The sequence below is a fragment of the Apus apus genome, chromosome 6 (assembly GCF_020740795.1).
Source record: "Apus apus isolate bApuApu2 chromosome 6, bApuApu2.pri.cur, whole genome shotgun sequence".
Classification (NCBI taxonomy): Eukaryota; Metazoa; Chordata; class Aves; order Apodiformes; family Apodidae; genus Apus; species Apus apus.
Genome location: NC_067287.1, coordinates 17,371,616 through 17,388,459, shown reverse-complemented (window position 1 = coordinate 17,388,459; position 16,844 = coordinate 17,371,616). Strand labels below are relative to the sequence as shown.

At 37.2% G+C, this 16,844-nt stretch overlaps 1 protein-coding gene across 1 annotated transcript in view; it reads left to right on the top strand.

Moving 5' to 3' along the window:
• Positions 1–14,887, top strand: part of ITGB6 (integrin subunit beta 6) — a 35,962-nt gene extending 21,075 nt beyond the window's left edge. Inside the window, exons 13-17 of the mRNA XM_051623989.1 lie at positions 680–902; positions 3,376–3,473; positions 8,070–8,189; positions 10,272–10,438; positions 12,353–14,887. Coding sequence (XP_051479949.1) covers positions 680–902; positions 3,376–3,473; positions 8,070–8,189; positions 10,272–10,438; positions 12,353–12,454 — 710 coding nt within the window. The 3' untranslated portion in view covers positions 12,455–14,887. The remainder of the gene's footprint in view (positions 1–679; positions 903–3,375; positions 3,474–8,069; positions 8,190–10,271; positions 10,439–12,352) is intronic.
• Positions 14,888–16,844: the final 1,957 nt, after the last annotated feature.

Genomic DNA, 16,844 nt, shown 5'->3' with positions numbered 1-16,844 from the left:
TATCAACCACCACCACACTGGGTCAGGCTTGTAATGGATGTAGGTGATTGTAGCTCCAAGGAAGCTTAGGTAAGTATATTGACATCCACTGGTGTTAACCAGTGTACACTTTGCCTCTGACATCATTATCAAAGCATAACATTCTTATTAATGAATCTGAATTAATCACTTTTAGGATAATTCTGATATTTTAAAATAATTTTAACCCAGTAACATCAATGATTCTTGGTTTATCTTAGTAAGATATAATCAGAAATGGTGAACTTTTATTTATGTGGGTTTTTTTTTCCTGGGCTATACCACTGTAAATTAGAAGTGATTCTGTTGAAACAATGGGAATAGCATTAAACTGGTAGGAACCAGCCCTGAAGAGGTAGGCTGAAATTATGTTACTAAAAATGAAAGAGGATTTACCCGCTAGATTGTGCACTGTCAGGAGATGACATCTGTGTGGAGGGCTCCAGTGAAGAGAAGGGAGCTGCGCTGGCTTACAGCCAAAGAGAAAATTTGATCCTCTGGCTTAAAACTGAAATGCTGGGGGAGGAAGAAAGATGTTTAAGAGTTAGAACAGTTAGAGAGGGGAAAAGATCTGCTATTAAGGAGAATTATTAAAAATTATTTTAAATCCTTCAGATTCTTACTAAGAGACTGATTTGAAGTATAATCAATGTTTTCCCAGGCAATGGTGACTGTGACTGTGGGGAATGTGTGTGCCACAGTGGATGGGCAGGAGAATACTGCAATTGCACAACTGACACCAGCACCTGCATTGCTGAGGATGGGACCCTGTGCAGTGGGAGAGGCAAATGCATCTGTGGGTCGTGTGCTTGCACCCATCCGGGGGCTTCAGGCCAAACGTGTGAAAAATGCCCTCTCTGCAGTGACCCCTGCAGTTCCAGGAGGTAATGTATTGGGTTTACATTTCTGATTGTATCATTCAGGTTTACGTATTTCCTGTCTCAGCAGCGAGCTTACTGCCACTGCTGGAAACTGGATTCACAGACCAGAACCCAGGAGCTTCTTTGCCCTTTGAGAGGTGTAGCTGTAACTTGTACATCAATAATTTATTAGCAATACTCTTGTACAAAAGGACTTTATGCAAAACAGTTTAATCGCCTTCAAGCAGCACAAGTAAAACATCACACTTTCACTGCTGTCCCTGGCTGTACAACTAATCAGAATAGTGGCCTCATATAATCAGAGCAAAACAGATGAACCTCCTTCCAGTCCACAGTACAGAATGAAAACATCCCAATATAGCTGCTACAGCAAAAATGAGGACTCACAGAAAGAACTGGCATTTGTATTACTATTCTCATGCACATTAATTAATAAGGTCACACTGTCTGCTCAAGCTTTACACATGTGTAAATTCATAGCCCAAATTCAGTTAAGCTTGGCTGAATTAAATAGGCCCAACTATGATAAACTAGGTCATAATCTGGGGGTGAAATCAGTGGGTCATGTATAAAATGATTGTTAATGGTGAGATGTCTTCTGTTCACTGAGCACATAAATTTATGTAGCTTTCCTGCTGTGACGCATGGTGTTTGCTACAGTGCATGATAGGAAAAGCAACCAAAAATGTGTGACATAAAGCTGACCACTCTAAGTTCACCCATGCTTATGCTTGCATTATGTGAGCTCTTGCAGGGCTGAAGTCAGTCCAAAACAATCAAGTTTCAGTAGAAATTTAAGCTAGAAGTTGAATTAGGCTTCACAGAATACATGTTATTCATGAACCTGGTTTTGCTTCTTGAGTCAGTGTAAGTAGCATTAATGTTTCATGATGATGTCATGTCTCCCTATTTAGAATTGAGGCTCATTTCTCTTCCATACCAGCTCTCTGACACTGTATTGTCATGCCTGTCATTGCAGTCTACGCTATATCCAAGATGAAAAGTTATTCTATGGCACATGATTTAATCACCATTTATGTTAGTGCTAAATTAGACCTACAAAACCAAGCCAAACACTTTGTTCAAAGCTTTAAGTACAGGGACCATCTGGGTGCAGCTGCTCAAAACACGAAGGATAACGTTGCTGTTTTGCTCTGCCCAATTTTGCAGAGAATAAGAAATATTAAGTTACACATTAGGCATTACATTAGCCTATTTCAACGTGTATATTGTATGCAGTGTTAGATCTTTTCTCACTGTTGCAGTTACTTCTCTTGCTGAAACACAAGACAATGAAAGCCAAAAGAGAACATTTCTGGGTAGGGTAACTGAGAGCACTGAAAGACCTGAAAGGACTGAGATTAATGGCCAGGCAGCTGAGAAAAAGAGTGGTAGTATGAGAAACATGGCAAATATGACAAAACAACCAACACCACTGAATTTGTCTCCATGAGATAGAGGCTATCCCATTACTCATAGCTTGCTTTTACTATTCACCATCTCCAGAGCAAATGGTAAGGTCATCTCCATCCCGTGAAGATAAACTCAGCAGCCTCAGCATATTCCCATGGATATATGTAACTCAATGCAACAGGAGATGGCAAGAGGTTTTTTGGGTGCTTTGTTGCAGTGCTTTGCTTTCCTTTTCTTTAAGCAGTCAGTCCTTCAGGCTGCTTCTCAGGGTCTCAGTCTCTCAATACAAATAGCTGAAGCTATTTGTGAAGAATGCTCAACACACATTTTGCATAAAAATTTCCATATATGAATTCTGTTCACTGATGCATTTTTCATGGGTGAACTCTGGATTTATTAAAATCCTCATTTAATTTCTGGAAAGATTTTCTAAGACTTCCAAAGGAATTTTGTTTTTAAATAATATTTTTCATTCCACTGTTAAAGTTAGAAAAATTCCAATGTATTGCATTAGTATAATCAGTATCTAAACAAATAACTTCTGAGACACCCGTGAGACATTTGTAGAGACATCTGAGCAGTGTTTTAATACATCATTCAATAGACTTTAAAAAAAACCCTTATAGTAGGTGCCTTCTCTCTGAAGTCAATTTCAGATATTGTTCATCAGATAGACATTCCTTTGGCTGGTATTTAGTCTGAGTTTAGTTCAGGATATTTATTACTGAAAATTAATGTTATGCGTGAGTAACCCCATGTCTTTGATAGACCTACATGAATAATATTGCCTGGGGTTCTGTCTGGTAGCTAGCAAGCTGGGAGAGAGAAAAGAGGACAAGTGAGAGTTTATCCACAATACCTTTATTCAGGTGGGGTTTTTTTGTTTGGTTGGGCTGGGTTTTTTTTTGGTGGCAATACGTATCATATTTCTGAGGACTACTGTATCCATAGCACAGACCTTTTGTTTAGCTCCTTTGTAAAATGCAGATGCACACATACTGGCTTTTACATTGTTCCTTAGTGACAGGCAGAGATTGATGAGCTGCTGAATTATTTTCCACAGGAGCTGTGTGGAATGTCACTTGGCTTTGGATGACAACTCACTGGAAGAATGCAGTGAAAAATGCAAATTGGTTGATGTAACTGTCAGCACTGCAGAGGGTTTGTACACTCAGTCTTCCTTTTCTATGTGTACATGATTTGTGATAGTTTCCACTTTCAGTAATTTTATATTTAAAAGTAGCCTTGTTTTTCTGCCATGGAATTACATTAGGGATCATGAGGCAATTGCTGTCTGTCTACAGTTCTTCTGTGGTAAGTAGGAAATGCTGGTATCATTCCCCCAGGTTAATTAACTCATTGGATCACACCTGCTTTCTAAGCAGTTTATGTAAAAGAAAGGGCAGAATTTTAAAAATACAAGTCCTTGCAAATCAGTGGATGATGAAAGCCCCTGAGGTTAAGTCACACCTGTACCACGAATTTCAGTGTGGCTTCTTTTACCATACAAGTGCAAAACCTGACTCCAGTCCTTATGCAAACTCTTGATTATAGTTGGCAGCTAGACACAGCCCTTTAGCTTGTGGCAAAGACATTCTGCTTCTTGTCAGGTTTTATTGAGATGTTCCTACTATTCTGAAGTCTAAGCACATCTTTCAGTTGCTTGTTGTAATTCAAAACTGCCCTCCATCAATGGGAACTTCTGGAATAGGAATTAACCTTGAATAAGATAGTACTCTCAAAAAAAAAACCACCCCAAACAAACAAAACCCACACAACCTTAATTGAAATACTTCATCACATCTTTTTCTTTCCTGTAGAGGAAGGTGCTTGTCTATAGTGTAGTCAGCCTGTATTTCTTCTTATGGCTACTCTTACCCCAATCTTATGGCAAAATGCAATTGTTAGATGAGGCAGGACATAGGTGCACTATAGCCACATCACAAACACAAGCATTAAACCAGAGAAATGTAAAAGTTGGGATGCCAATGCAGAATGTTGTGTGCATTCCTAAGGACTGTGCCTGAAAACCATTGGAAGCCCATTCAGAGCTGCCTACATGCAAAAAATTCCACTGATACACATCTTCCCAACAAAGTTGCAAATATTGCCCTTGCAAGGAAAATTAATTCTAGTTTTGTATTTTTATTAAAATTATTATTATGCTTTCCCTGTCCAGACATCAGTATTTGTTTATAAATCTAAAAATCTCTTTCCAAGCTTCAAAAACATATGAGCACTTTTATTATACCTCTGTGTTAGTAAGGTTTCCAGGTTGCTTATGCTAAATAGCAGATATTTATAGCTAGGAAGACACAAAACAGTCTGTTTTCAAGTATAATGAATACTAATCAAGAGCAGGAACAGTTACTTATATGGCTCTGTTCCCACTGACAGAGGTCACAGAAATATGAGCATGACATCATCATCTCCTGTTCCTGCTTGTTTCCTATTTTTCATGTCCCCTGCTACCCCAACTGGGGCTGTCAGCTAATTCTTTTAAATTTATTTGCAGCAGCTACAGCAACTGCTGGAGTAAAAGCTGGAGAGCTGCTCCCATCCTAATCCCTAAAAAAAAAAAAAAAAAAAAGCTGTTGCAAACTATGATTCATTTTAAAGGCTTGTGTCATAGCTCACAGGGTTGGTTTTGCCATGGAGGCAGCTTCCATTTTTTTCCTGAGGGGGGAAAAAATAATCCTGAAAATAATAAAAATAAATAAAAATCCTCAATTGAAGACTGTACTACCTGAACAAAAAACCTTTTCCAAAGTGGTATAATTGGATCACCACAAATAATTTCAGACAGATTTTTGAGCAACTCCGTAGAGCAGCAGACTGCTTCTTTCTGGTATACGTGTCAGTTTCTTTAATTCTTCAAGGTTTTTTGAAAGCTAGGAATAGCTTTTAAATGGTTAAACGAAGTATTAGCACTTATAGGTTTGCTTTCTCTTTTGCGTTTGTGTGTTGCAACACAATGACAGGAAGGATGGAGCAATCAGACAAGCGCAGGCTTTGCATGTTCCCGTCTCCTGGGAGTGCCCGATCTCGCCCCGAGCCCCTTGCGGCTGCTCCGCGGGGACCCCAGGGGTGATCCAGCGGGGTTCCAGACGCCACAGCAGACCTGGAGGTGCTGGGGATTTCACTTTTACTGGGCTTATCTCCACTGCAGACATCGCTTTGGAATATTTCTTTTAATCCGTGTTTAATATTAAACAGGGCCAATCTCCCCTTTGCCGGACGGGTGTAAGAGGAGCCCTTGTCGCTCCATTCGCTACCCAGGAGGAACTGCAATTCAGGGACAGTTACACTTTCCTTGAAGTTTTTTTCCTACTCCATAGTGCTGGGACTGCACAAATTCCCAGTGCAGCAACAACTTGGATGCCACAGTGTGGCATCCTCTGCATCAGCACTGCTCTGTTGCTCTGACTCAAAGTGAGATGAGACTGTCCAAAAAAAAGCATTTTGTTGAGCAAAAGGCAAACAAGAAAGGGCATAATGACATTTACATTTACAGTATTTTTTTTTTTTTTTTTCAATCTTTCATTTAAGTATGTGTTAGGAAACATGGCTCTGGCTTGCCACTGTTACCCAATTCTTCCACTGTAACGTAATTGATTTCAAAGACCATATAAATTAATGGCATAAGGCTGCAGGCAGAAGTGGGAAAAGTACAATTCACCACAGAACATGGAAAATTTAACAGGTGTAAATTACAGGCAAATTTTTGTACTGGTGAATTGAACATAATCTATGCAATAGTCTGTCTTAGTGATCCATCATCCTGAAAGTAACATCAGAGAAAAAAACAAACAGTAACCATAAGCTGGGTTCTGAATAGCTTGAACTGGCATCTTTGCTTTCATTTCTATGTCCTTGTGCATGATCAGATTTCTTCTCCACTTGGTCTTAAATTATGACATTAAATTAAAAATTGCAGTCTAAGAATAAGCAATATATTTGCAGTTACTGCCTTCTGGATGATATTTGAAATATGCTTGCAAGTTTTTCTCTGCCTTCAGAACAGTTAACAACTACCCTTTCTTTTTCTTTTCTTTTTTTTTTTTTTTTTTTTTTTTTTTTTTTAAAGCAGGGTACTATTCTTTTGATCTGCTTGCTTTAAAAGAGTTGGGAAACAACAAATATTGCAAAACATTTGACAGTGTCACTGGAACTGTGACCCAGCGAGGAGGGCTATAAACTTAGCACACTCAGTCTGCAGTTTGTGGCCTGTCTGACAAAACCAAATCTTATTAAATCAGCAAGTCTTGTCTGCCTGTCACCTTGATAGATAACACATTGCCCTGCCACCAAGGACAAGCAACAGGTTAAATACAGGATTATCACAAATCAAGCGTGTGTTTCCATTCAAATCCAACCAGATGGGATTCTCCTTTTGTAACATGCAGAGAAAAGGACTGTAGGGTAGTCAGCTGTTTATACTTTCATATGTTCTGTTGTGTTTAGTAGTGTTTTATAAATGACTAAATCTTATTATAATAAGCAATATGAAATAAAAAAAAAGTGAGAACTTATTTCTTCATGTACCACAGGGTTTTTTAAAATCCATGTTCCTGTCCAATTCCTACTTTATATTTCACAGGTTCACTTTAATCACTCTTCATATTAAAGTTTGAGGACATAAGACTTTGAGGATAGTTGCTTATGAAATTTAAATAAGAGTTTTGAATGGGTAAGAAATAATGGAGAGTGACATTTATTTTTAAATAAATGTTTGAGAAGGTTACTGGTTTTTCTTACCTCTTCAAATAAAACATTAGAAGTCTTTCTAAAAATATATTGAAAAGCATACCTAGATTGACAAGGCTATTCAAATCATGGGTTATATGGAAACTCAACAGGCATTCAGCCCCAGAGATATTATTGCACACAGTTTAAAGGTCAGGTATTTTCGCTCCGTAAAATACTACATATTGGTTATGCTCCAAATTATGGTATTTCTGCCTCTGGGCCTGTAGTCTCAATTTTCAATCTTCCTATTTGCTTTATATCATCCCTCAGAGCCAGCTTCCTCCTGTCTCCCTCTTTCCTTTGAATGAACTGTTCTCAGCAGAAAAGGTTTCCCAGTTAGGAATCATCTAGGGGAAAAATTAATTAAGTTTTTGTGCAGCTTTACATGAAATTGAGAGACAAATATATGGGGGCAAACTGTCATCTCTGGTCACTTTTTATCTGCTTCCCTTGGAATCACATTACAAAGATCCTAGAATCACAGGTTTCTCTTATTAATCTCTGTTTACTCTTGTGACAGTACACCAATCTTTGAGAGGGATATTGTGGAAGAAATAAATGGCAGCCCTTTTACCAGTGTCCATTGCTGTTTGATACAGATATCTCTATTTCTGACACAATCTAGACACAGTGGGAGTAGCTGTAGACCAAAGAGAACATGCTGATTACTTTGTCCTATAATTGGGGACAACGATATTTCCTAGAGAACATGTGGTTAAGCATCTTGGAAGCACTTCCAATTCATTGAAGTTCACAGAACACCAGATTATTATGGAGCCCTGGATGGTCAGTGCAGGTTGACAGCACCAATTCTTCAGAAATAAAACAAAGCTTGGGTTGGAAGAAAAGTTGTTAACATTTATTAGAAATTCTGAGGGTACTTCTGCTTTCCTCTTTCACTCTTTACCATCGACAGATAAGACAAAGACGATGCCAGCAATCTCTCTTGCTATTACATATTAAATTTCATTTGATCTGATAAATGACTTTTCTCTCCTACCTTTGCAGATTATTCAGAGGATAAATCCATTTCCTGCTCTTTGCAGGGGGAAAATGAATGTATAACCACATTTCTACTGGCTATGGATGAACAGGGAAGGACAGTCATTCATAGCATACAACAGAGAGGTAAGCAGTGAATATTGCTTTTTCTGTGTGAAATATGATTTAAAAACACAGTCAGGATAAGCTATCAAGAAGATGAGCTCTTGAAAGCAGCACTGCACCTCCTTGTGTTTGTAGTTCCCCTCTGCCCAACCAAAAAAGCACCTCCTCAAGCACTTATTTCATGTGGTAGTAAAACAAATACTTGACCTTTCATGAAAGATGAGCAGTATGATTAATCAGTTAATATTTCTAAAGCCCTGTGCAATTTTAAGATGATGATACTAAATGTCATTTACATTGTAAGAAAATACTATAATGCACTTTGAAATTACAAATATTTCATACATTAACAACTATCCAAAAGGCTGTCTGATTAGGTAAACATTATGAATAGCTAAAATATATTTATAATTACATTTAATGTTGCCATATTATTAAGTTTTGAATATTTTGCCTAACTAACAGATATTCAACAACTCTCTTTATATCATTTCACATTGCTACTTTATTTACTCTTGTTTCACTACTAATTTTTTATTTAAGTGTTTAATTATTTGGGACAGGAGAGAATACAGACACCATTTTTCAGCTGCCAAACAGTTAGTTTCCAGGCAGCAAAAATGTTCTTGTTTTCTTTGAGGAAGGGGGACATGCCCAGTGTCTCAGTGCTAAATGTTAGTTACATTGTGGCGAAAGCCATGACATTTGTAACTTTGTTCTGTTGGCACAAATATCATTTATCTGGTTAAACCTTTGTGTAGCCTTTCTCTAGCATATACATGAGAATGAAAGTGATTTCACTGCACAAAAAAGCAGCTTTTACCATAGAACAGTAGTGTGGTTTTATATAGGTTGCTATTACAGCAAAGATGGCTGTAAATAGCTGGTACTTAAAGAAGCACATCCCTTTGTAAACTACACTTCTAAAACTCAAGAATTTAAGGGTAAGATTTTTATCGTATTGAAGAGTTACTATGCATTTAAAGTATATCTGAAAAAATAAATAAAAGAAATCTCTAAGAGAAGGCACAGTTCATTAAACAGTGTGCAGTAGTCCTCCCACCACTTTACAATAACCTGCTCTGCTATCGTTTGCTGTTCTGCTCCTGGGCCTTGAAAATACTGTGCTGTGGTGGCTTCAATGTGTGCAAATGTGAACTGAGGTGAGACCTCTGGAAATGCATCTATGTCTAGATATTGATTTCACTTACAGAACCAAAATCAAGATGGCACCAGTAGCCAGAGCATTAACCCGCTGCTTATACCAGACCCCTGAGAATTAGTTAAATAATGACATCAAGCAAAAAAGACATGTCAAGGACAGTCAAGTAAGCCAAATAAGACTGAAATGAATTTTTCTGTGTCCTTAAACCATAGTTCAGTGAAAATATTGTAAAACTGTAGCATTCACTGACTTCCATGAGCAATACATTTATTATTAAAATAAAATTCTTTGTGTTTTGGTGAAGAAAAAACTTCAGTTTTAATTTTTACTCTCTCTAATACTGAATGACAAAATTTATTGCAGAACATTAAATGCAAAATTCCTTCAAATAGTTCAGTCCAAAGTTTTCAGCAAGTCTGATGGATTTTTTTCCTCATTGTTTTAATGAGTAAAATACAGTTTCCTCTGTTTTCTTCATATCATTGGTTGCTTTATGCTGATACAGATCTCACTGGAATCTTTTCCTCTGCAACACACTGAATATCAGTTAATTGAAGCAGAGCTTCATCTTTAACATTGTAAAGAGCATGATCTTGTGACTGAGCCCTGTTTTTTAGAACTACATTGGTACAGATCTGAAAATAATTTTCTAACTTTCCTCTTCAGAATCTAGATATGTATCCAGACGCTGCTAATCTACATGGTAAAAGGGCAGTGGAAGAAGTTAGCAATTAATTTTTTTTCATTTTAATGCAGTGTTTTCAGACAGTTTCATAAACCTTTTGGCAAGCTAGCAGGAGGAAAAGAACATGAACATGAAGGAAAAGGCCTGCACAACTTGCAGCAAATAAGAAGCCCAACATGCCTCTAGGCTCTTTTTAATTGCCTAAAATTTATTGATTGGATATCCATACTCATAACTGGCTTTGTTTCCACAGATTGCCCACAGCTTCCAAATATCCCAATGATAATGGTGGGTGTCACCCTTGCTATCCTTCTCATTGGCATTGTGTTACTTTGTATATGGAAATTACTGGTGTCCATTCAAGATCGAAAAGAGGTGGCCAAATTTGAAGCAGAAAAATTGAAAGTTAAATGGCAAACGGTATGTTCAATGCATTGATTTTATATGAGGTTCTTTAATTTGTTTGCATGATGCACAACTGACTTTGAAATTGTCTTGGTTTTGTTCTTCTAAATCTATAGATTTTACTGGTAAGTTTTCACTCTATTTAGTATTCCATCAACTTAAAGTACCATTGTTTTTTAGGAAAGAAAAATAGCTGGATTTCCATCTCCTGGTTTAATTTTTTCCATATGTGTAAAAGAGCATGTAGATAATTTTTTTTATTAGGGTTTTTGTTTGTTTTTAATTAGTACCTCACCTTTGATTAATCTTAGCAAATTTGTTCATTATGTACCTAATTATCAGAGGTGTACCCTCCTTCCCAGAAACAGCCCTTTGTAGAAAGGAGAGATTACTGATGACCTCTGTTGTGGTGAGAGCTCACTCACCCAGTGGAGCGATGCCTGTAAGCTTTCCAGAAGTGGAGAAGCTGGAGAAATCCAGACCTTATCTTCTGCCTACAGCTTGCAGAAAACAAATGCAAGCTTATACCATGTTCCCTTTTTTTCTTTCCTTTCTGCCCTTGACTTCTTGCTCTTCTGCAAAAGCTTTAAGAGTTCTGAGGCCCTTTGAAACCAAGTGTGTTGTGTAAGCGTTTCGGGTGGGTGTCAGGAGGACAGGCGATGTGCTGCTGTTCACCCAGCTCCGGTCTTGTAGAAAGCCCTGTGACTGCAACATTTCTGCAAGAATGGGCACTGCTGGTCTTTCAGCTCTTTAGATGGGAATCATCAGTTACTTACAGGCAAGGCCATCTGAGAATGTTTTCTTAATCCTTCGGGAGAGCTACATATGGTAAGAGGGAAGGGACAGATACACTTGACAGAAGTATTTTAATTTTCTTTTCTGTTGCAAGAGGAAGGGATAGGATATGAATGATGAGAGGCTGAGATTAAAAGCCCAGGTGGGACTTGCCCTTCTCCCAACATGTGGTAGTCTCTGTGGCTCAGGGAAGAGGATGGTGATGAGTTGTACCTCCCTGCTGAGACACCATCTGTGCTTTTAGAATAGTCTAACCACAACATTTGATACACAAATTATATTGGGCATATTTGATAAATTATTGTTTGATGGTGTGCCTTTCTTTAAGCTGGGGGCAGATGCAAAGGGAAGCATGTTCCTCATCCTCGAGTGGTTTCTGTTGCCTCACATAGTCCAGTCTGAATTTAGGGGCTTGGAATGTAAGCGAGATACTGAAGGCTGTTCTAAAATGATCAGAGGTACAAATTTCCTTTTGTACGAAGAATAGACCAGAAGTCCTCTCTAGGGAAAAGAAACAGTGGGGGAGGGTGTGGTACTGGTCTGTAAAATTATGACTGGGGAAATTGAGAATGGTATGTTTGTTCGCCAACTTTTCCTACAAAATCATGGTGAGAGCAGGCTCAAAAGAAGTCAGAAGACATCACTACACAACAGTTACTTAGGGAATACGGTTTATTGCCAAATATATTCTATATTTCAAAGACATTCACATGGATTCAGAAATATCTATAGACATCTTGACATTATAGACATTATAAGAGCAGGACATCCCTTCTGACCCAGGAGTTTTTATGAAATATGTCAGCTTTTCCAGGGACAGCTCACATCACCTGCTGTTGGGAACACATTCTGGGCCAGGCAGATGTCTGGTCCAAGTTTCTTGTGAAGTGGAGTACAAACCACCATCTTTTGCACACTGGGAAGCAGAGTGGTGCTAACTGGTGCACGTACAGCCTGCACCATAACGCTGGTCAGGAATCATGGACTGGAATGATCCCTTTTGCTGATGAGGGGCACTCAAGGCAGTGGTGTGCAGCTACATCTGCTTGCAGCTGAAGCGATGGCAAGATGAGTTAAGCATTGCGTGACACCTTCTCTTCTCTTTTGTTTGTTTTTGTGGTGTTTTTTTTTTAGGAAACAAATCCACTGTACAGAGGATCAACAACCACTTTTAAAAACGTAACTTACAAGAACCAAGAAAAGCAAAGAGGGGCCGTGGCTGCAGATTTATTTTAGCACCTCTGACACTACAAACTTCGTTTTACTGGCAGGAAATCTAAAAACACTTGTTTCTTCTCAGCTGATTATGTGATATTTGTTTGCACTTTGCAGTGGTATAAACATTCTGTTAGAATATATCTTGTATTGGGAAAACCATGGATAACATAATAGTGGTAAACATTAGTAGAAATACTACCAAAAAAACCCCCAAACCCTTTAATATTAAAGCCCCCATCTGAAAAAAAATAACATCACAGTATTTTAAATTTAATTTTCTCGTTAATACTGAGAATCAAAAATTACCACATATAAGCTTATATATGTGAAATTATTATATAGCTGTATACTACTTTGTTCATACACACAATCCCAAGTATTTGTGCTGAGGAATGTGTTTGTACTGGTTGATTTGGTGTGCTGGTTAAATTTTAAAAGATAATTTTTTCATGAATGCTACTTAAACTTTTGATGTTAGAGGTTGGTCAAATCACCTGTGTGACATAATAGTTTTTAACCAGAAATAAGTACTGTTATTGCCTATCTTCTGTGTATCTGAGGTACACAAAAACATCTCTTCTAATTCTTCTTGCTTGTCCTGTTTCCCTCTTTCCTTGTCCTTGCTGCTGTTTGATGTTCTCTAAGAACACAGTCTCCCTGGAATTATCTCAGGGAAAGATAAATCAAGCCCTTATTCACTTACAGAGTTATTTTCTGTTCCAAGGATAGATTGCTTTAACTTTTTTTTCCTCTTTCCTTTAGATTCTAGTAGAGAGGATCCAGAGCAGAAAACTGTAAATTAGAAAGCCCAGTAGAGAAACTTAAAACTAGAGGATTACCAGAACTCTATTTCACCATTTACATCCAGTTTAGGCAGTCAAAATAAACCTCGCATAGTGGCCCATTACATGAACTGTTGCAGGAGCCCTTTATGTGCAGGAAAAATCCACACACAAAGACTCCCTATCACACAGGAAGACAGTACTCTTTTGTTGATATATCCAAAATTGTTAGGTTCTTCCAATGCCCTGCAGCCAAAGCATTTATTCACGTGTGAACAAATGTATGCAGCTCTTTTGGGCATTCTTCCTTCCCCTAAACTCAGCAACAAATAGATCTAAGGATTCCACTTCATATTAATTTCCATTACTTTAATGAGGATTTTTAAATCTCAGTTTTAGCTAGTTACTAATGTCTTACCATAAAATCTTAAATTATAATGCTGTTATCATGAATAGTACTAGGGAAAAAAAAAAAAGCCCAAATAAAATCAGCTAACAATAAAAATTACAACATTGGGCTACTTTAAGTTAACAATAGTGTACTTTACTTTTTAATATCACTTTTCCTCTGCCTTTTTTAGTACTATGGAACAGATGGTCAAAATGTACGTATGACTGTGCTTACAAAAGAAGACTTAGAAATCAAAGGTACATCAACACAAATACAAGCAATTTCGTACATTCCCTACAGCAAATCACCCATTTGATCTAAAGAGCTTGATGTCCCTTTTGTATTTAATATTTACAAAGTCTGTGCAACTTCAGTCTCTATATCCTCTATAATTCCTGGACATGAGACTGAGATCTTAGGTAGCTCTGACCCATGCCTGTTTTAGGGCCTGATCCAAAGTCTACTGGAGTCAATGGCTACAAGCGAGGATCTAGTTTCAGTGAAACTTATTAGTTTTCGTTTACAAAGATAGTTTTGTTTAAACAAACTGGTTAACACTGTCTATTAGTGAACTAGAATCTGTAGTATATATTTCTGTGCAAAGAGAAATAAACAGCATCAGAAGCCTTTGGAAAGAAGGTGATGTTATAACCACGTATTAAATACAAAATTATTGCAGTGCAAAATAAATTATGGCTGTTATTAAACTGGAACAGAGTAATTACAGGTTCACATCTGTACTCCTCAGTATTCCTGCATATCTCATGGTGAAAACTGTGCAAAGGCTTGCAACTGCAGCCCTTCCAACCACTAGACTCCCACAGATGTCAGTGCAAGTTACATGTGGGATCAAATCCTCTTTTCCTGGTACACTGATAAGCTGCCCCCCAGATTCTGTCTCAGATCCCACTTGGTCAGGATTGCCTAAGGGATTAGGGAAATCTGGATTTAGACCATATAAGTTACCTGTTACTCTTTTGTTTTTTGTGTAGAAGTCATCAAATGAAATAATTTCTCTGACACAAATGAAAATATTTTTATTACTTTTAAAGTTTATTAAAAACCTTTTAAATTCTGTTTCTGAGAAGGCTGATTCTTCTGCTCAATACTAGGGTTGAAAGCCCTTTTTCTGTAGGTCACCCATTTCAATATTGAAATACATTTCAGTATTCAAATGTTACTAATAAAGTGATGCTCGTATTTCATATCAAACACTTGGTGGTCTACATTCCCTGTTCCTACAGGAGACTTCGTTTCACAAAGGTACTTGCTCTCTTCCCATCACTTGCATCTTCTGATCATCAGCAAAGATTCAATTTGGTATGTAGACAATGTTTCCAGTCCAACTACTTTTCTGAGCAATCTCTCTCCCAATTATCAAAGATGTTCAGAAATCAGGCAGTTTGGCAATTTCCCTGCTGTGGCTGATTGTACCGTCAATGTTCTGTGCACTTGCAGTCATCAGGATGGAATCACTCAAATAATTATGAATTAACCAGAAGAGAGAAAATACAAGATCTTGGTGAGGAAGGTCTCTACTATTGTGGGATATCAAAGAAGTAGGCTCATTCATATGAGCCATCATTTCAACAGCATTACTTTAGATAATGAATTTTTACTGAACCCACAGAACTCAAGAACTTTCAAGATCTTTCTTGGCATTCACCCTACAAATGAGCAGTATTTATCTTTTTTAACTATATTGTTTTTACCGTGTAGCATTTGTACTGAAGCTAATCTTTTTTTTTTTCTTTTCTCCACCAAATTATGAGTGGGTTTGTGTGTGGTGAGTGGGATGAAAAAGTCTTTCTGCTGTTTTCATTAATATTGTTTTGACCTAAGGCTGGACCTTGAAAGTGGCCAAAACATTTTTAAAATAATAATACTTCTATTAACTGAAGAGTTTTACTGAATAGAAGAATAATCATTAGCAAATTTATGGTATTTGTGTATCGTTTACACCCTGTAGAATGGTAATTTCAGTAATGTATGTTAAATGAATAATTTTGAAATTTGATTTTTGAAAGTTGCATGTTAACTGTATTGTATCTGTCCAGACTGCATTCAACTTTGTTTTCTAATATAACTAGTGGGTAATGAGTCTGGGATACAAGACTCGGATGTCAAGTGCAATACTCTCCATGTCTTGTCTGCCTTTGTATAGAAGTTCAAGTTTGTTTTGCAGAGGGCACAAAGGAGTTATTGATCTACTAAATTTACCACACACAGTCTAAAAGTAAAAAAAAAAAAAAAGAGACAATTTTCATCTTAGTCTATTTGAAGGAAACAGGTAAATGCCTCAACTTGTTTTTGTAAAAAAGGAGCCATTTAACCTTCAATAAAGATTGTAAAATTGAAATTTTTTTCATATACTTTAATCGTTCTTTCTTAATTTTCCATTTTGGCATGTCTTTATCATTGTTTTCACATGATTTGATGAATCTTCACAAATTTATGATGCTTTGGCATACCCTAGAGCTTATTTTATAATTCCTCTTCACCCTTTTTTTAAGACTGCACATGAGGATTAACGTCTGGATTTTCTTCTATTTGTGTTCCTTTTACTTTTCAAGGAAATGAGTTAATGGATGAATGCTGTAAGCAACCTATTTCTGGAACTCTGATTGATTACATATGGCATTCTTTTATACAGTGATCCCTCACTTGCACAACTTTTGCTTAAAGCTAAAGATCCATCTATTCTCTAAGTGTAACAGCAGTAATATCTTTTCTGGAACTACATGGCAAAGTGCATATTTTCTCTTTAATTTACTTAATCCTTTTTTTCCTATAATGAAAAGTCATGTATTTTTCTCTTCTCTAATTTCCTGCTCTGGGGAAGTGAATATTCCTCTGCACCCTTGAAAGAACTGTATTTAAAGTCTATTGTAATAGCCAGGGACACAATAGGATCATGTTATCTTGCATTTCACAGTGGGTTATGAGAGCTGAAACTGATACAACTGCATAATACTTATGACATGGAACATAGAATGTATTCTACCCTAAAAAAGTCTATACTTTTGTGTGTTGGTCTTTATTAATGGTTTATTCCTGGAAACAAATCTTTTGTGTTTTCACTGACATACATATCAGATAATATTGGCAGACAGCAACAAAAGCATGCCAATGACAGTCAAGATAAATACAAAGATCTTGGTAAATGAGAACTTGGTTTCTTGAAGCTGACTCAGTCTCTCTCCTCTACCAATCATCATGCAAAAGCAGAGAACCA